Source organism: Oncorhynchus clarkii, chromosome 4 (genome assembly GCF_045791955.1).
Source record: "Oncorhynchus clarkii lewisi isolate Uvic-CL-2024 chromosome 4, UVic_Ocla_1.0, whole genome shotgun sequence".
NCBI classification, from domain to species: Eukaryota; Metazoa; Chordata; class Actinopteri; order Salmoniformes; family Salmonidae; genus Oncorhynchus; species Oncorhynchus clarkii.
In genome coordinates this window covers 75,718,888-75,739,969 of record NC_092150.1, presented here as the reverse complement: position 1 = coordinate 75,739,969, position 21,082 = coordinate 75,718,888, and the positions used below count along the sequence as shown (strand labels likewise).

Sequence of the window (21,082 nt, the reverse complement as noted above, 5' to 3'; positions counted from 1 at the left end):
CTCTCCCTCTTTCCTCTTCACTCTAACCATTCTGCCCATATGTCCGTCTGTGTGTCCGTCTGTCTGCATCTCGCATCAACCACTATGACTGAGTGTATGCTCTGTAAAGGCTTCTCTTTGAGTCTCTCACCAACCCAGTAGGAGACATTAACACTTGAAACAGACACAGAGCATTATGCAGTGTGACCAGCAGGAGAACACACCTCATCCATCTCAATCCTTGGTAGTTGTCATATTGTTTGTCCACAGCTCTCGGGGAGGGACACAGTATCTCACTTTATTTTGGGGCATTGGATCTGTTTATTTTACCCGTGACTAGATTGTTGTGCACATGGGACATTAAACGTGGGTTGTGATGCGTTACTTAACGCTTCCTTAAACCCCCGGAAAGTTCCAGAACTTCAACTAATCACAGATATCCCATTCTGTTGCAATGCCCATACAAGCCACCCAGCACCTCAGCATGTAGTTCTGATATACAACACACAGGATAGCAATACAGAATAGTAGTATTGGGTGCAACAGTTGGCTAGCTTTCAAACATACCACAGCTAACATAGCTTGAGATCTTCCGTTAGCAGTCTGTTTCAACACTGTTCTAACATACCTAGGGATCTTCTGTGGTTTTATAAGCTCCTCCCCTCTGTCTTCTGTCTCCCACTATCCTGTATGCATGTCCTTAATATCTATGCATACCTGAACACATGTCAAAGCATGCCTTTTGGATATTAATTTGCCTTGATAAAGACACCAATCACTTGTGCTTTTGTTTCAGATGGAGCACAACCCTAACTATGTACTGTTACAAACCCTAGTGGCTTACTGTAAAAACAAGAACAAACAGAATCTTTACCTTCCCCATTTCTACTGTATTCTATCGTGTTGTATTGATTCTGTTATTTTTCCCTATTCTATTGATGCAGGTTGTGTGTGTGTGCTTGTGTGTGCGCACGAGTGAGTGTGTGTGTGTGTAGCCCTAGTCCTAGGCGTGTGCGCATCTCTTCGATGTCTAACTCCTGTCTCTACCGTGGTTGGTTGGTCAGGTCGTCAGGGGAGACGAGGAGCGGGGAGATGCTAGAGCTGCGGATGAATGACATTGGAGCTGATGTGTTGGAGCTGCTGCTGGAGTTTGTCTACACAGGTTCTCTGGTCATAGACTCCGCTAACGCCAGGACACTGCTAGAAGCTGCCAACAAGTTCCAATTCAACACCTTCTGCAAAGTCTGTGTGTCCTTCCTAGGTATGTAGCTATGGCACAGTGTGTGTGTGTGTGTGTCTCATCATACTAAGCCTGCCTTTCCGTCTTTGGCTCATGGTCCCTCACACCCTTTCTGTCAGGTGTCCAAAGTTTCCACCGGAGTAAAAGAGTTTGTTTCTAACACCCAGCGCTTGGCCGTTCTTCTACCTTTTAATACCTCATACCGCCTTTCCTTTTATATCCGAAAGGTCTATTTTCGCCTCTGGACCTAGTGATCTTTTCTGTATTTTCTCGATCGTTGTCGCTTATGTCTGTGTCAACATCACCTTTCTTCTTGCCGGCTTTGGCACGCATTAAATCATGATCACTCTATTTTCATCCAGCATGCAACTTGTTCTTGTCATTCAGAAAAGTATAAATGCAATGTGCAACAATTTCAAAGATTTTTCTGAGTTAGAGTTCATATAAGGAAACCAGTCAATTGAAATGCATTAGGCCTTATCTATGGACTGGGCAGGGATGCAGCCATGCATGGGGAGCCAGGCCCAGTGAATCAGAATGAGTTTTTCCCCACAGACATAAATACTCCTCAGCACCCACCCTCGTCCTACTCAGACATAAATACTCCTCAGCACCCACCCTCGCCCTACTCAGACGATCCCACAGGTGAAGAAGCCGGATGTGGAGGTCCTGGGCTGGCGTAGTTACTTGTGGTCTGCGGTTTTGAGGCCGGTTGGATGTACTGTCAAAATTTCTAAAACCACATTGGAGGCACCTTATGGTAGAAAAATGAACATTAAATTATCTGGCAACAGCTCTGGCGGACATTCCTGCAGTCAGCATGCCAATTGCACGCTCCCTCAACTTGAGACATCTGTAGCATTGTTTGATAAAACTGCACATGTTAGTGGCCTTTTATTGTCTGCGGCACAAAGTGCACCTGTGTAATGATCATGCTGTTTAATCAGCTTCTTGATATGCCACACATCAGGTGGATAAATTATCTTGGCAAAGGAGAAATGCTCGCTAACAGGAAGGTAAACAAACATTTTAGAGGAACAAGTTTTTGTGCATATGAAGCGTGTGACCAACACTTTACATGTTGCATTTATATTTTTGTTCAGTATAGCAACGTTACCTATAGCAACCATTTATTTTCTGCACCAAAGAAAAACCACCCGTTTAGAAAATCTAGCAAGCGAGGCAACTAAAAGCAAGTTTCTAGACAATGTTTATAATTACAATGCTTATATTTACATTGCTTATATTTACCAGAACATATCTGACAAAGTTTTGAGTTTAATTGTAGCCAATGTTTTATTCATTTTATCAGGGAAATAACACACTAATAGCTAATTATTTACAAGTCTGGCGATATAAAAATGGCTAACTTACAGTTGTGAGTATGAAGAAATGAACACAGTGCATTCTGTTGGAGGAATTTAGACCTTGATGGTGCTGGCGACGCACAACAAATGGGACTGTTTGAAAGGGGGATCATATCAACATCGCCAGATAGAATTATTGGTATGATGTTTTAAAAAAAAAAAATCTGAATTAGCCCCCTCTCTCACTCCCTCTCCACCTCTCATTTCGGCCCTCAGGGTTTAGGAGGCGCCAGGACAGATTCATAAAAAGGTCAGGGAACAATTGTCAGTAAAATGTCAAATCCCACAGATGCTCTAGGCCAATCGATACCAAGGCAGAGATGAGGATACAGGTCTGGGTAAAAGCGGTGAGAGGAGGGGTGTTTGAAAGGTTGGGGGGGTGGCGAGCCCATGGGTCAACTGAGGAGCAAATGCGTAGTCATGGGTTTAGGAGGTCAAGGGACTGGGAAATTGTAAATGTCAGCTTATACTTACCATTTAATAGAGATTGGTGGGGAGAGCTGTAAGGCAAGGCAGGGATATGATGTCTGGATATGAGATGAAAAAGGTCAGAGCTGTAAAGGAGAGGGAAAAGACAGTGAAAATAAATATTGATCTGTTTTTCTTGTTTCGTCCCGACGATATGGACTTGTTAAAAACAGGGAAACCATTTTATAGTATAGTCAGACTTCATCACCATCAGTAGGTCAGACTTTCCTGCCCTGCCTGAATATAATTCATGACATTTGAGTGTTAGAACTGAGACATAGTAGTAATAATAATAGATTTGATTTGTATAGCGCTTTTCAATACAGCAAGAATTTCAACGCTCAAGTGCACTGTATGACATTGTACTGGTGCAATGTATAACCTTGGAACAAAGAAATTGCTATTATGTCAAGGATATCCAAGTTCTTAACAAATGTACTGAAGATAAATGAACTTGGCCTAGTTTGGCCATGGTGCATTGAGTTGATCAGATTTTTGAGTGTGACAAAAATACCAAAAAACACATTTCAGTACACCTGGGTAACCTATGTTGCACATCGTATTATTCTCCCAAATATTAGGACATCAAGAATTAGACAACTGATCCAACAATGCAATGTGTACAGTTGTACAACGCAACTACAAAGTAATTACATGGAGATGGAGCAAGAGCACAATAGAAGTTACAAGACCATTCATCATGGCAGTTAGTGCGAACAGACGCTATGTTGTGCAGGGTAATTTGGAAATCACTGAAAGCCATAAAATCAATTCTTGTAATTCTGTCTACGAGTTCAACCTTCAACGTTTGTGTGGATTTACAGCGATCAGCTATTGGACCTTCCAGAGCCTGGAATAAAACTCCTCTATTCATTATGTCTGCAAAAGTTTGAGATATGACACACACACACACACACACACACGCTCACACGTGCACACACACATCGTGAACGCCATATGGATTCTGCAGGGACTCTCCTCACACCCACACAAATGAACCTAAATGAACGGTACCTGTGGACTCAATTAAGATCAAAGTAAAGAAGAATCCTAAACACATTTCCACCTGGTTTGATATTGATTAGGTAGAGAGGCCTCTGTAAAGTTATTGATCCGTTCTCCCGGCAGACCCTTCTCAAGGTGAAAACACATCTGTTCAACCACACCACAACAGACTACAGTTATTAGTTTCAAATGCTTTGTTTTCCTATTCAGCTTCAACACGGAGTTAACTTCAGAGTTTAATAACAGTTTGATGTCATACAAACCCTGTTTTGATTAGATATTCAGTCTGTTCTTTGAATTGTTGTGGCTCCGTTATCTTTCCTGGTGATGTTTGCATAGGCAGCACACACACACACACACACACACACACACACACAGACAAAGGTCTTTACCTGCAGTACTAATCCCTGCTATGCCGTTCCACACCCCCATCTGTCTGTGCTCAGTAGGCTCCTAACGATTGATTCCCCTTGTTGTTTGTCCCTGGAGCTGTTTCAGCTCTGACAGTCTCTCTCCAGGCCCAGATAAACACACAGATAGACCACAGCTCTCTCCCTGCTTTCTCCCTCTCTTTCCAGACAGTTTTTTTTATGGATGTGAATAACTCCCTTATTCCTCCCTTTCTCCTCTTTTTCCTTCCCATTTCCCTCTTGCTCTCTCTCACTCTCGCTCTCTGCAGAGAAACAGCTAACAGTGGGGAACTGTCTAGGCGTGCTGGCCATGGCTGAAGCTATGCGATGTACAGAGCTCCACAACATGGCCAAAGCTTTTGCACTGCAGAACTTCCCTGAGGTAGGTGGATTTAATGACTGGATTTCATTTTTAAACCCAAAAATGACATATCACACTATGTATCTGTGAGAAAAGTCTTTACCTGAGGTACTAATCCCTGCTATGCCGTCCCAGTCTACCATAACACCTGTCGCACATGATTAAGAACAGTGCATGTACTCCAGGATTTTCATCCCAATGAAGTGTCAACCCTTCATTGTGCACTAGGTGGCGGGGCAGGAGGAGATTCTGTGTGTGTCTAAGGAGGACCTAGTGGCCTACCTCTCTAATGACAGCCTCACCACCAAGGCTGAGGAACTGGTCTACGAGACCGCCATCAAGTGGATCAAACAAGACCCCACCGCCAGAGTTCAGGTAAGGCGGGGTGGGGTGCTAGTGGCTATGAGGTTGTAGTGATTACATTTTTACTGGTCCATTTTCAATATGTTCATTCAGCGTTTATGGGTCCTGGACTGTATGGCCTTGTTTGTTGTGGGAGTGCCATATCGCCCTCTGATCTAACCTGGTTAATCAAGACTTAATGCTGTTCTGACACCATCTGTCTACAGTATCATTACGCATACTCACCAACCATTACCCCATACAGTATGTCCTGGTTTCATTATATTGCTCATCACATCTCATCTTTGTATCTGTTTTCTACAGCACAATTCCTCCTGTCTTTGACTAGAGCTCCTAAAAGGAGAACTAAAGTAAAAAGCTTGGTGTGTAGAGACACACTATGTATGTTCCCAGCAGGCCTACTACCACCCGCCTCTAGTCTATATTAAGTCACTTAAGCTATATTTAATATGGATCACCCACTTCCTCCTCTAGACACACTAACAAGCATATACAGTACCCTTCTCTCTCTACCTTCGCCTACGTACTGTCACACTTCTCTGCCCTGCATCTGAATAAATGAAACACCTGTAATATCATGCAGACTGGTTGTTAGGTTTTAATAGTATTGTTCTCATAATGTCCAATGACGACAATGTCCGCGAGATGGAATTTGGCTTGCTGTCGGTTTAAATGCACTGTGATACAGTATGAACATTCTGACTGGGACACACTGTTCTGGCAGCTTCTGTTCATCTGCAGCTTTTTGAATTGGCGTCTTGGTCTGTCTTTCTAAGGAATGATAACGAAATGGGATTGTCATATTCCATTACGTCACACTTCAACAAATGAGACTGGTGGTCGATGCGTTTCATGGTCAATACATTGACTAACCAACCTCCATGAATATGGAAGAAGATATCACCACAGGATACAGGCCATTTATGGATCCAATACCAAGGCTGCATCCATAATGACACCTTGTTCCCTATTTAGTGCACCCCATTCCCTGTTTGTGTAGTAGTTTTGACCAGGACCCATAGGGCTCTGGTCAACAGTTGTGCACTATATAGGGAATAGTTTACCATTCAGAATGTATGCTAAAAGACCACGCATAAAGCAGCCTTGACTGCTGTTTAACAAGGGAGTTGAGATGAGTCGTGTTAAAACAGTTCATCACTGGGAACGTCACTCAGTCAGAATAACACCCTCTCATAAGATTGAATGGTCGTTGTAATGGTCTCAACTACTATAGACAGTCTTTGTATTTGCCAGATTCAATGCCAAATCAAATCACATTTTATTTGTCACATACACATGGTTAGCAGATGTTAATGCGAGTGTAGCGAAATGCTTGTGCTTCTAGTTCCGACAATGCAGTAATAACCAACAAGTAATCTAACTAACAATTCCAAAACTACTGTCTTATACACAGTGTAAGGGGATAAAGAATATGTACATAAGGATATATGAATGAGTGATGGTACAGAGCAGCATAGGCAAGATACAGTAGATGATATCGAGTACAGTATATACATATGAGATGAGTATGTAAACAAAGTGGCATAGTTAAAGTGGCTAGTGATACATGTATTACATAAGGATGCAGTCGATGATATAGAGTACAGTATATACGTATGCATATGAGATGAATAATGTAGGGTAAGTAACATTATATAAGGTAGCGTTGTTTAAAGTGGCTAGTGATATATTTACATAATTTCCTATCAATTCCCATTATTAAAGTGGCTGGAGTGAGTCAGTGTCATTGTCAGTGTGTTGGCAGCAGCCACTCAATGTTAGTGGTGGCTGTTTAACAGTCTAATGGCCTTGAGATAGAAGCTGTTTTTCAGTCTCACGGTCCCAGCTTTGATGCACCTGTACTGACCTCACCTTCTGGATGATAGCGGGGTGAACAGGCAGTGGCTCGGGTGGTTGATGTCCTTGATGATCTTTATGGCCTTCCTGTAACATCGGGTGGTGTAGGTGTCCTGGAGGGCAGGTAGTTTGCCCCCGGTGATGCGTTGTGCAGACCTCACTACCCTCTGGAGAGCCTTACGGTTGAGGGCGGAGCAGTTGCCATACCAGGCGGTGATACAGCCCGACAGGATGCTCTCGATTGTGCATCTGTAGAAGTTTGAGTGCTTTTGGTGACAAGCCGAATTTCTTCAGCCTCCTGAGGTTGAAGAGGCGCTGCTGCGCCTTCTTCACGATGCTGTCTGTGTGAGTGGACCAATTCAGTTTGTCTGTGATGTGTATGTCGAGGAACTTAAAACTTGCTACCCTCTCCACTACTGTTCCATCGATGTGGATAGGGGGGTGTTCCCTCTGTTTCCTGAAGTCCACAATCATCTCCTTAGTTTTGTTGACGTTGAGTGTGAGGTTATTTTCCTGACACCACACTCCGAGGGCCCTCACCTCCTCCCTGTAGGCCGTCTCGTCGTTGTTGGTAATCAAGCCTACCACTGTTGTGTCATCCGCAGACTTGATGATTGAGTTGGAGGCGTGCGTGGCCACGCAGTCGTGGGTGAACAGGGAGTACAGGAGAGGGCTCAGAACGCACCCTTGTGGGGCCCCAGTGTTGAGGATCAGCGGGGAGGAGATGTTGTTGCCTACCCTCACCACCTGGGGGCGGCCCGTCAGGAAGTCCAGTACCCAGTTGCACAGGGCGGGGTCGAGACCCAGGGTCTCGAGCTTGATGACGAGCTTGGAGGGTACTATGGTGTTGAATGCCGAGCTGTAGTCGATGAACAGCATTCTCACATAGGTATTCCTCTTGTCCAGATGGGTTAGGGCAGTGTGCAGTGTGGTTGAGATTGCATCGTCTGTGGACCTATTTGGGCGGTAAGCAAATTGGAGTGGGTCTAGGGTGTCAGGTAGGGTGGAGGTGATATGGTCCTTGACTAGTCTCTCAAAGCACTTCATGATGACGGATGTGAGTGCTACGGGGCGGTAGTCGTTTAGCTCAGTTACCTTAGCTTTCTTGGGAACAGGAACAATGGTGGCCCTCTTGAAGCATGTGGGAACAGCAGACTGGTATAGGGATTGATTGAATATGTCCGTAAACACACCGGCCAGCTGGTCTGCGCATGCTCTGAGGGCGTGGCTGGGGATGCCGTCTGGGCCTGCAGCCTTGCGAGGGTTAACACGTTTAAATGTTTTACTCACCTCGGCTGCAGTGAAAGAGAGACCGCATGTTTTCGTTGCAGGCCGTGTCAGTGGCACTGTATTGTCCTCAAAGCGGGCAAAAAAGTTATTTAGTCTGCCTGGGAGCAAGACATCCTGGTCCGTGACTGGGCTGGATTTCTTCCTGTAGTCCGTGATTGACTGTAGACCCTGCCACATGCCTCTTGTGTCTGAGCCGTTGAATTGAGATTCTACTTTGTCTCTGTACTGACGCTAAGCTTGTTTGATAGCCTTGCGGAGGGAATAGCTGCACTGTTTGTATTCGGTCATGTTACCAGACACCTTGCCCTGATTAAAAGCAGTGGTTCGCGCTTTCAGTTCCACACGAATGCTGCCATCAATCCACGGTTTCTGGTTAGGGAATGTTTTAATCGTTGCTATGGGAACGACATCTTCAACGCACGTTCTAATGAACTCGCACACCGAATCAGCGTATTCGTCAATATTGTTATCTGACGCAATACGAAACATGTCCCAGTCCACGTGATGGAAGCAGTCTTGGAGTGTGGAGTCAGCTTGGTCGGACCAGCGTTGGACAGACCTCAGCGTGGGAGCCTCTTGTTTTAGTTTCTGTCTGTAGGCAGGGATCAACAAAATGGAGTCGTGGTCAGCTTTTTCGAAAGGGGGGCGGGGCAGGGCCTTATATGCGTTGCGGAAGTTAGAGTAACAATGATCCAAGGTCTTTCCACCCCTGGTTGCGCAATCGATATGCTGATAAAATTTAGGGAGTCTTGTTTTCAGATTAGCCTTGTTAAAATCCCCAGCTACAATGAATGCAGCCTCCGGATAAATCGTTTCCAGTTTGCAGAGAGTTAAATAAAGTTTGTTCAGAGCCATCTATGTGTCTGCTTGGGGGGGGGGGATATATACGGCTGTGATTATAATCGAAGAGAATTCTCTTGGTCGATAATGCGGTCTACATTTGATTGTGAGGAATTCTAAATCAGGTGAACAGAAGGATTTGAGTTCCTGTATGTTTCTTTCATCACACCATGTCACGTTAGCCATAAGGCATACGCCCCCGCCCCTCTTCTTACCAGAAAGATGTTTGTTTCTGTCTGCGCGATGCGTGGAGAAACCCGTTGGCTGCACCGCCTCGGATAGCGTCTCTCCAGTGAGCCATGTTTCCGTGAAGCAAAGAACGTTACAGTCTCTGATGTCCCTCTGGAATGCTACCCTTGCTCGGATTTCATCAACCTTGTTGTCAAGAGACTGGACATTGGCAAGAAGTATGCTAGGGAGTGGTGCACGGTGTGCCTGTCTCCGGAGTCTGACCAGAAGACCGCCTCGTTTCCCTCTTTTTCGGAGTCGTTTTTTGGGTCGCTGCATGGAATCCACTCCGTTGTCCTGTTTGTAAGGCAGAACACAGGATCCGCGTCGCGAAAAACATATTCTTGGTCGTACTGATGGTGAGTTGACGCTGATCTTATATTCAGTAGTTCTTCTCGACTGTATTTAATGAAACCTAAGATGACCTGGGGTACTAATGTAAGAAATAACACGTAAAAAAACAAAACTGCATAGTTTCCTAGGAACGCGAAGCGAGGCGGCCATCTCTGTCGGCGCCGGAAGTAGTAGTAACTACTTCCATAAATTGAGTTAGACTTTATAATGGTGCCTGCTACTATAGACATTAATGTCTGTGTTGGCCATAGAAAGGTAGTTCTGATAGGCACTTTAGGTTAAATTATCAAAAAAGTGTTTAGACTGAAACTGTCTCTCAGGACTTGACATTTCACATGATAAAACCATTGTAAAACCTTCTACAGAGAGTTAAAGTGGTGGATGGAAGACCTACGGTCCAAACAGCAGTCCAGACAGTACAAGGAGATGCAGATAATGGGGAAGTACACAGGATGTAAGTGAACTGTGTGCAGCAAACGCTTTGCACAAAAGTGAGTGTGAGTCCTTAAACAAGGTTAGAGCTTTGGGGTAGTTTCACACACAATGACTTCTGTTCTAGTGAGGATGAAAGACAGAAAGGTTTGGACCAATCACGTCCGTTCAGCTCAGCGCAGTTCAGCAGTAATCTCACAGCCTATTGGACAGGAGAGAACAGTGAATCAGACCATGGCAGAGAAACGAAGGGATCGCGGAATGGGACATACCATTTCACCTGATGTCCACTCCTCTTCATCCTTATCCTCCCTCTTCCACCTTGTCACGAAGTCCAGGATAAAACTAATCCCTTATAGCAGTCAGTGGTTTCTCAAATGGAGGCTCGGGGCCCACTGGTGAGTCACTGCTCATTCCTTTTTGTGGCTGATACCGTTTGGGTCACAGCTTTAGACTTAGGTCTTTGGTTTTGTTTACTCACGAGAACACACTCCCGAAGGTGCGATTTAGAGAGACTGAGACAGAGGAAGAGAGACAGTGAACGGAGAGGGCAGAAGAGGGCCCCGGTGTCCCTGTGTTCAGTAGGAATCAGATATTCACTCTCTGCTGTGTACCTTGACATTATAGGAGTGGAGCTGTGATGGAGCTCAGGGCCAGTCTCAAATCTAGGGGCCATGTGTGATACAGTGAGACTAATGACGCTAGAGAGAGAACAGAGGGAGAGGAGAACGAGGGAAATGGGTAGAGGGATTGGGGTATGGAGAGGAGAACGAGGGAAAGGATGGAGAGGACAACGAGGGAAAGGAGGGAGTGGGAGATGGAGGGGATGGAAAGGACAACGAGGGAAAGGAGGGAGTGGGGTATGGAGAGGAGAACGAGGGAAAGGATGGAAAGGACAACGAGGGAAAGGAGGGAGTGGGGTATGGAGAGGAGAACGAGGGAAAGGATGGAGAGGACAACGAGGGAAAGGAGGGAGTGGGAGATGGAGAGAACGAGGGAGTGGGAGATGGAGAGAACGAGGGAGTGGGAGATGGAGAGAACGAGGGAGTGGGAGATGGAGAGAACGAGGGAGTGGGAGATGGAGAGAACGAGGGAGTGGGAGATGGAGAGAACGAGGGAGTGGGGGATGGAGAGAACGAGGGAGTGGGGGATGGAGAGAACGAGGGAGTGGGGGATGGAGAGAACGAGGGAGGGGAGGGAGTGGGGGATGGAGAGGAGAACGAGGGAAAGGATGGAGAGGAGAACGAGGGAAAGGATGGAGTGGGGGGTGGAGAGGAGATTTTTTTTTTTACAAGAGAAACTGACCCCAGTCTAGAGAGCGAGTGGTTGAGTTGACACGCTCTGCTCACCACAAGCTCCTTTTCACCTCCCCTCCCTCCCTCCACACCTCTTTCCGTCCTGCCATTTGGAAAAGGAGAGCAGGGGAAATCGCTCCCCCTGAACCTGTGAAATGTTTTAATGGCACGTCAGGACTGATTGTCACAGGGCTTACACACACTGAGAAGGTCGGAAGGTGGGAGGAATGCAGCGGCTGGGAGCTGTGTGCGCGCGTGCATAACCGAGCACTGGCACGTTGGCAGTGACTGAATGAATAAATAATGTCACTTGTTTTTTGTTGTTGTCTCAAATATCCGCTAGAATAAAGACCGGGGCTGGACATCACATGGAGATGGTGTTAATTATGGATTTGTGCAAGACACACACAATAGAAAGACACACACAGAAAGGAAAAGAGTTTACATGAGTTCAGGCTGTGAATCAAAAACATGTTCATCTTCTACTGATCATAGCGCCCAGCTAAATAGTCTCTTTCATGCTAAACCCACTGCTGTAATACCTAGACCAGGGATCATCAACTAGATTCAGCCGGGGGACCATTTTTTTTCTTAAGCGGATGGTTGGGGGTGCAGGAACATAATTACAAATCATTTGTAGACTGCAAATTGACCACAAGAAGCCTAAACAGGTATGTTTAACCAAACATAATCATTTTAAACCTTCCATTTGTATATGATCACGTCTCTATTATGTGTGAGAATACTTGAACAGATTTCTTCAATTAAAATCACTTGGAGCTGATTTTGTTGTGTCCAACAATGAACATGCTCCAATTTCTCAAACTATTAGAATTTTTTTTTGTTGCTTTTTTGCTTTTACTCAGAACTTGGTGGGCCAAATAACATCTGTGGACCCTATCATTACATTATATGGACAATGGGTCTGAGCTGCTAGTATGGTGTTAGTGGCTAAAATACACTTTAAACATTGTCCCATTCATTCCCCGCCTTACATAAACGGTGGATAGGAGGAGAACGGTGTTCTGTTTGCTCAGGATGCTTTCATATTAAGTTGGTTTGGAGCGTTTTCTTTCTCTGAACTCGGTTCGTTTGGACTGATGTTAACACTATCCGCATTCGGGAGCACACTAAACGCACCGTGGTCTCGGTCCGATTCCATTCATACAGAGGAGTGGTTCGCTGCAGGGTGAGAGGGCAGTCTGGACCAAACAGGAAGATGTGCGCAGTAGTATTGGTTGTTTGACTGCAAGCATTTGATGAAATGCACAGTACCATAACTTAATATCTCTAAAACATTGTTTGAGTAGCAGCATTGCATTCATGAGCTCATCCGATGCAGATTAGGGGAGACGGGCAGTTCCAGGGATACAGGCTACTGAACATAGCCTATTCACATGACAGAGTGGATATTGTGCGGTTTCCTCACGCATGTTGTTGGAAGACCAAAGCGAAAGTAATGTGAAGTTGGGACACAAGCTTCTTGATATTCATAGATGGATTTAACATGAGCATTTTTCTCCAATAAACAAATTACTTGCATGAGTACGCAGCTTTTAGGCATTTTAGTTCGTTGACATTTGGCAAAGTGAAACCAACCGGACCAAATGAGAAATGACAATGTAACAAATAATCAAACTGATTTGAACTATAGCTCAGAACTGTGTGTGAAAACGCCCTCAATGAAGCTGTTGACGGTTACCCACAGAGGCATTGTGGTACAAACCACGTACATATGCTACCAATTATACCTACTACCCCCTCCTCTCCCTGCCAAGACCTCTATAGACCCTTCGTGTATGGGCCTGAATATCCCCTCTATTATGCTCTAATAGGATCCCCATGAAATATGTTCTATCTCACCTGGTAGAACAGGCTGACAAAGGAAGGTGATTAATTGGCTCTTTGAGGAGAGAGGGGAGAGAGCTCAAAAGCAATAGGGGTGGGCATCCTAATGTGATGTTTTAAAGGACATTTAATGGTGGATTTAGTAGATAAAAAGAGCCTGTCGTTCACTTCACTATGGAAAAAGACCTCAGAGTTCACGCTTCAAAAAATAACAATGGACATCTGACGTTTGCCATTTCAGAACCCACAAATGTTTAAGTATTTCAAATAAATTGAAACTCATTTTATTTTACAGTAATACTTCTATAGAGTATCTTTCTCTTAGTGGAGGTCTTTCAAATGTTTCATCTCGTATAGAGAAGAAATGGAAAGAGTAGTTATGTTTCCATAGCAAATTAAAAGAATGCAGGTTTTCAAGTGGGACTGGAGTAGTGTGCTGCACTTATATTAAGTGTGTTGTAGTGGACTGTACTATACTTGATACAGAAATTGATATCATACCTCTATTGAAATCAGTGATCTGAAGAAACCTCATTGATCCCATCAGCTTTCTATGATACTGCATTTTATATAAACATTGGAGCACAAAAGAAGTGTACACACACCTTGCTGTGTAGCAACTGCATGTAGTCCGTAATGGGGCTCCCGAGTGGCGCATCGGTCTAAGGTACTGTGTCTCAGTGCTAGTGGTGTCACTACAGACCTTAGATCCTGGAATGGAACCATCTTAATTGGCCGTGATTGGGAGTCCCGTAGGGCGGTGCACAATTGGCCCATAGGGCGGTGCACAATTGGCCCATAGGGCGGCGCACAATTGGCCCAGGGGTTGGCCGGGGTAGGCCATCACTGTAAATAAGAATTTGTTCTTAACTGACTTGCCTCGTTAAATACAAATAAATACAGTATTGTGTTTAGGGTTGTGAGGATCATGGAACTTTGGATGACTGTATTTGGCCAGTCAAATGACTGCGGTCTCTCAACTGCAATAAAATATGTTTTTTTAAGATGTACATTTTATCCTCTCCTTCGGTCCTGACTGCATGTGCTGCCATAGAAAGAATGAATAGGGCGTCCGATTTAAAGTCAAGGATGGCGTAGTGGGTGGACTGGCAGCCATTGTGAGTGTATCCATAGGAGCAAAGCAGGAAGAGTACAACATCAATTAACATAATTTGAATGAACATTCTTCATTACCATAGAATAATTTCTATCACAATACCAGGCAGCCATTACGGGTGTACCCATGAGTTCACCAGTCAAATTGCAACGGTTGGAGGTTACGAGCTTGTTCTAATCATTACATTTCTATATGGGCTGCTGCTGCATTGTGGGCGTTGCCTAGGTAAGCGAAGACTCATTTGCTAGTTTCTTGTTTCAGAGACCGTTTCAGCGCGTTGAGGCCATGTTACCATAGAATTAGACTAAACTACACGAATGACCAGCTGTCCCATCTTGAATAAGACTGTTCGGAAAAATATATATAAACTGAACAAAAATATAAACGCAACATACAACAATTTCTAAGATTTTACTGAGTTACCGTTAATATAAACATCAGTCAATTGAAACAAGTTCATTAGGCCCTAATCTATGGATTTCACATGACTGGGAATACAGATATGTATCTGTTGGTCACAGATACCTATACAAAAAAAAGTAGGGGTGTGGATCAGAAAACCAGTCAGTATCTGGTGTGACCACCGTTTACCTCATGCAGCGCGACTCATCTCCTTCGTATAGAATTGATTTGGCTGTTGATTGTGGCCTGTTGTCCCACTCTTCAATTGCTGTGCGAAGTTGCTGGGTATTGACTGGAACATGCTGTCGATCCAGAGCATCCCAAATATTCTCAATTGGTGAATGTCACCATGTCTGGTGAGTATGCAGGCCATGGCAAATCTGGGACTTTTTTAGTTTCCAGGAATTGTGTACAGATCCTTGCGCCATGGGCCGTGCATTATTATGCTGAAGCATGAGTTGATTGTGGTGGATGAATGGCACAGCAGTGGGCCTCAGGATCTCGTCTCGTCATCTCTGCATTCAAATTGCCATCCATAAATGCAATTGTTCGTTGTCTGTAGCTTATACCTGCCCATACTATAACCCCACCGCCACCATGGAGAACAATGTTGACATCAGCAAACCTCTCTCCCACACGATGCCATACACGCTGTCTGCCATCTGTCCAGGGCAGTTGAAACTAGGATTCATCCGTGAAGAACACAACACTCCAGTGGCCATTGAAGGGGAGGATTTACCGCTGAAGTTGATTACGACCCCTAACTTCAGACCCTGGTGAGGACGACGAGCACGCAGATGACCTTCCCAGAGACGGTTTCTGACAGTTTGTGCATAAATTCTAAAGTTGTGCAAACCCAGTTCCATCAGCAATCCGGGTGGCTGGTCTGACTATCTCGCAGGTGAAGAAGCCAGATGTGAAGTTCCTGGGCTGGCGTGGTTACACGTGGTCTGCGGTTGTGAGGTCGGATGGATGTACTGCCAAATACTCTAAAATTGCGTTGGAGGCGGCTTACGGTAGAAACATGAATATTCAATTCTCTGGCAACAGCTCTGGTGGACATTCCTGCAGTCAGCATGCAAATGGCATGCTCCCTCAAAACATGTGGTATTGTGACAAAACTGCACATTTTAGTGACATTTTATTGTCCCCAGCACAAGGTGTACCTGTGTAATGATCATGCTGTTTAATCAGCTTCTTCATAGCCCTCAGCTGTCTGGTGGATGGATTATCTTAGCAAAGGAGAAATGCTCACTAACAGGCATATAAACAAATTTGTGCACAAAATTTGAAGTAAGCTTTTTGTGCGTATGGAACATTATGTATGGGATATTTTATTTCAGCTCATGAAACATGCCACGTCCAACTGGCCTCACAAACTAGACAGCTGATGAAACTGAGGACTAAATCTTGTCTGTAATAAATCCCTTTTGTGGGGGAAAAATAATTCTGATTGGCTGGGCCTAGTGCTCCAGTGGGTGGGCCATGCCGCCTATGGCTGCACCCCTTCCCAGTCATGTGAAATCCATAGATTTGGGCCCAATTAATTTATTTCAATTGACTGATTTCCTTATACAAAATCTTTGGAATTGTTGTTTTTATATTTTTGTTCTCTCTCTGTATCTATATACAGTGGGGGAAAAAAGTATTTAGTCAGCCACCAATTGTGCAAGCTCTCCCACTTAAAAAGATGAGAGAGGCCTGTAATTTTCATCATAGGTACACTTCAACTATGACAGACAAAATGAGAAAAATAAATCCAGAAAATCACATTGTAGGATTTTTAATGAATTTATTTGCAAATTATGGTGGAAAATAAGTATTTGTTCCCCTACAAACAAGCAAGATTTCTGGCTCTCACAGACCTGTAACTTCTTCTTTAAGAGGCTCCTCTGTCCTCCACTCATTACCTGTATTAATGGCACCTGTTTGAACTTGTTATCAGTATAAAAGACACCTGTCCACAACCTCAAACAGTCACACTCCAAACTCCACTATGGCCAAGACCAAAGAGCTGTCAAAGGACACCAGAAACAAAATTGTAGACCTGCACCAGGCTGGGAAGACTGAATCTGCAATAGGTAAGCAGCTTGGTTTGAAAAAATCAACTGTGGGAGCAATTATTAGGAAATGGAAGACATACAAGACCACTGATAACCTCCCTCGGTCTGGTGCTCCCCGTAAGATCTCACCCCGTGGGGTCAAAATGATCACAAGAACGGTGAGCAAAAATCCCAGAACCACATGGGGGGACCTAGTGAATGACCTGCAGAGAGCTGGGACCAAAGTAACAAAACCTACCATCAGTAACACACTACGCCACCAGGGACTCACATCCTACAGTGCCAGACGTGTCCCCCTGCTTAAGCCAGTACATGTCCAGGCCCGTCTGAAGTTTGCTAGAGAGCATTTGGATGATCCAGAAGAAAATTGGGAGAATGTCATAGGGTCAGATGAAACCAAAGTTGCATCCAAAGAACACCATACCTACTGTGAAGCATGGGGGTGGAAACATCATGCTTTGGGGCTGTTTTTCTGCAAAGGAGTGGCTTCGTAAGAAGCATTTCAAGGTCCTGGAGTGGCCTAGCCAGTCTCCAGATCTCAACCCCATAGAAAATCTTTGTAGGGAGTTAAAAGTCCGGGTTGCCCAGCAACAGCCCCTAAACATCACTGCTCTAGAGGAGATCTGCATGGAGGAATGGGCCAAAATACCAGCAACGGTGTGTGAAAACCTTGTGAAGACCTACAGAAAACGTTTGACCTCTGTCATTGCCAACAAAGGGTATATAACAAAGTATTGAGAAACTTTTGTTATTGACCAAATACTTATTTTCCACCATATTTTGCAAATAAAGTCATTAAAAATCCTACAAGGTGGTTTTCTGCATTTTTTTCCTTCTCATTTTTTCAAGTGTACCTATGATGAAAATGACAGGCCTCATCTTTTTAAGTGGGAGAACTTGCACAATTGGTGGCTGACAATACTTTTTTGCCCCACTATCATATATAGATATTACACATACACACTCTCACTCACTCACTCACTCACTCACTCACTCACTCACTCACTCACTCACTCACTCACTCACTCACTCACTCACTCACTCACTCGCTCGCACACTCACTCGCACACTCAGTTCCAGTTGACACACACGCGCACACACAGTTCCAGTTGACACACACGCGCACACACAGTTCCAGTTGACACACGCGCGCACGCAGTTCCAGTTGACACAGCGCGCACGCAGTTCCAGTTGACACAGCGCACACGCAGTTCCAGTTGACACAGCGCACGCAGTTCCAGTTGACACAGCGCACACGCAGTTCCAGTTGACACAGCGCACGCAGTTCCAGTTGACACAGCGCACACGCAGTTCCAGTTGACACAGCGCACACGCAGTTCCAGTTGACACAGCGCACACGCAGTTCCAGTTGACACAGCGCACGCAGTTCCAGTTGACACAGCGCACGCAGTTCCAGTTGACACACGCGCACGCAGTTCCAGTTGACACACGCGCACGCAGTTCCAGTTGACACACGCGCACGCAGTTCCAGTTGACACACGCGCACGCAGTTCCAGTTGACACACGCGCACGCAGTTCCAGTTGACACACGCGCACGCAGTTCCAGTTGACACACGCGCACGCAGTTCCAGTTGACACACGCGCACGCAGTTCCAGTTGACACACGCGCACGCAGTTCCAGTTGACACACGCGCACGCAGTTCCAGTTGACACACGCACACGCAGTTTCAGTTGACACACGCACACGCACACGCAGTTCCAGTTGACACACGCACACGCAGTTCCAGTTGACACACGCACACGCAGTTCCAGTTGACACACGCACACGCAGTTCCAGTTGACACACGCGCACGCAGTTTCAGTTGACACACGCGCACGCAGTTCCAGTTGACACACGCGCACGCAGTTCCAGTTGACACACGCGCACGCAGTTCCAGTTGACACACGCGCACGCAGTTCCAGTTGACACACGCACACGCAGTTTCAGTTGACACACGCACACGCAGTTCCAGTTGACACACGCACACGCAGTTCCAGTTGACACACGCACACGCAGTTCCAGTTGACACACGCACACGCAGTTCCAGTTGACACACGCACACGCAGTTCCAGTTGACACACGCACACGCAGTTTCAGTTGACACACGCACACGCACACGCAGTTCCAGTTGACACACGCACACGCAGTTCCAGTTGACACACGCACACGCAGTTCCAGTTGACACACGCACACGCAGTTCCAGTTGACACACGCACACGCAGTTCCAGTTGACACACGCACACGCAGTTCCAGTTGACACACGCACACGCAGTTCCAGTTGACACACGCACACGCAGTTCCAGTTGACACACGCACACGCAGTTCCAGTTGACACACGCACACGCAGTTCCAGTTGACACACGCACACGCAGTTCCAGTTGACACACGCACACGCAGTTCCAGTTGACACACGCACACGCAGTTCCAGTTGACACACGCACACGCAGTTCCAGTTGACACACGCACACGCAGTTCCAGTTGATACACGCACACGCAGTTCCAGTTGGCACACGCAGTTCCAGTTGGCACGCGCAGTTCCAGTTGACACACGCACGCGCAGTTCCAGTTGACACACGCACGCGCAGTTCCAGTTGACACGCGCAGTTCCAGTTGACACACACACTCATTCTAGGGTTTTTCTTTATTTTTACTATTTTCTACATTGTACATCTTGTGTGTGGATGTACATCTACATCCACACACATGGAATCATGGAGTAACCGAAAAAGTGTTAAACAAATCAAAATATATTTTATATTTGAGATTCTTCAATGTAGCCACCCTTTGCCTTGATGCCAGCTTTGCACACTCTTGAACCAGCTTCATGAGGTAGTCACCTGGAATGCATTTCAATGAACAGGTGTGCATTGTTGAATTTCATCCCTTAATTTGTTTGAGCCAGTCAGTTGTGTTGTGAGAAGGTAGGGGTGGTATACAAAAGATAGCCCTTTTTGGAACAGCTCAAATAAGTAAAGAGAAACTACCGTCCATTACTTTGAGACATGAAGGTCAGTCAATACGCAACATTACAAGAACTGAAAGTTTCTTCAAGTGCAGTCGCAAAAACCATTGAGCGCTTTGTTGAAACTGACTCATGAGGACCATCACAGGAATGAAAGACCCAGACTCAACATCAACTGTTCTAAGGAGACTGCGTGAAATCAGGCTTTCATGGTTGAATTTGCAGCAAATAAACCACTACTAAAGGACACCAATAAGAAGAAGAGAAATGCTTGGGCCAAGAAACACGAGCAATGGACATTAGACCGGTGGAAATCTGTCATTCGGTCTGATGAGTCCAAATTTGAGATTTTTGGTTCCATCCGCTGTGTCTTTGTGAGACGCAGAGTAGGTGAATGGATGATCTCCGCGTGTGGTTCCCACCATGAATCATGGAGAAGGTGTGATGGTGTGGGGCTGCTTTGCTGGTGACACTGTGATTTTATTTAGAATTCAAGGCACACTTAACCAGTGTGGCTACCACAGCATTCTGCAGTGATACACCATCCCATCTGGTTTGGTCTTAGTGGGATTATCATTTGTTTTTCAACATGACAATGACCCAACACACCTCCAGGCTGTGTAAGGGCTATTTGACCAAAATTGAGAGTAACGGAGTGCTGCATCAGATGACCTGGCCTCCACAATCACCCGACCTCAACCCAATTGGGTTGAGTTGGACCACAGAGTGGAGGAAAAGCAGCCAACAAGTGTTTAGCATATGTGGGAACTCCTTTAGACTGTTGGAAAAGCATTCCAGGTGAAGTTGGTTCAGATAATGCCAAGCGTGTGCAAAGCTGTCAAGGCAAAGGGTGGCTACTTTGAAGAATCTAAAATATAAATATATATCTTTCTTTAACTTGTTATGGCTGCAATCCCCCTATCGGGATAAGTGTCATCAACAACCGCTGATTAGCATAGCGCTACATTCAATAAATATTACTACAAATATTTATATTCATGAAATCACAAGTGCAATATAGGAAAACACAGCTTAGCCTTTTGTTAATCCACCTGTCGTGTCAGATTTTGAAATTATGCTTTACAGCGAAAGCAATCCAAGCGTTTAAGTTTGTTGATCGCACGACAAAACATTAAGTACACTCAGCATCAGGAAGCTTGGTCACGAATATCAGAAAAGCAATCAAATTAATCATTTACC

General features: G+C 45.2%; 1 protein-coding gene across 2 annotated transcripts in view; it reads left to right on the top strand.

Annotated features, from left to right (window-relative positions):
* Positions 1–21,082, top strand: part of LOC139407289 (kelch-like protein 29) — a 381,932-nt gene that overhangs the window by 308,845 nt on the left and 52,005 nt on the right. For both annotated transcript variants that reach the window (XM_071150934.1, XM_071150935.1), the window contains 3 exons: positions 1,044–1,240; positions 4,739–4,851; positions 5,059–5,205. In XM_071150934.1, coding sequence (XP_071007035.1) covers positions 1,044–1,240; positions 4,739–4,851; positions 5,059–5,205 — 457 coding nt within the window. The remainder of the gene's footprint in view (positions 1–1,043; positions 1,241–4,738; positions 4,852–5,058; positions 5,206–21,082) is intronic.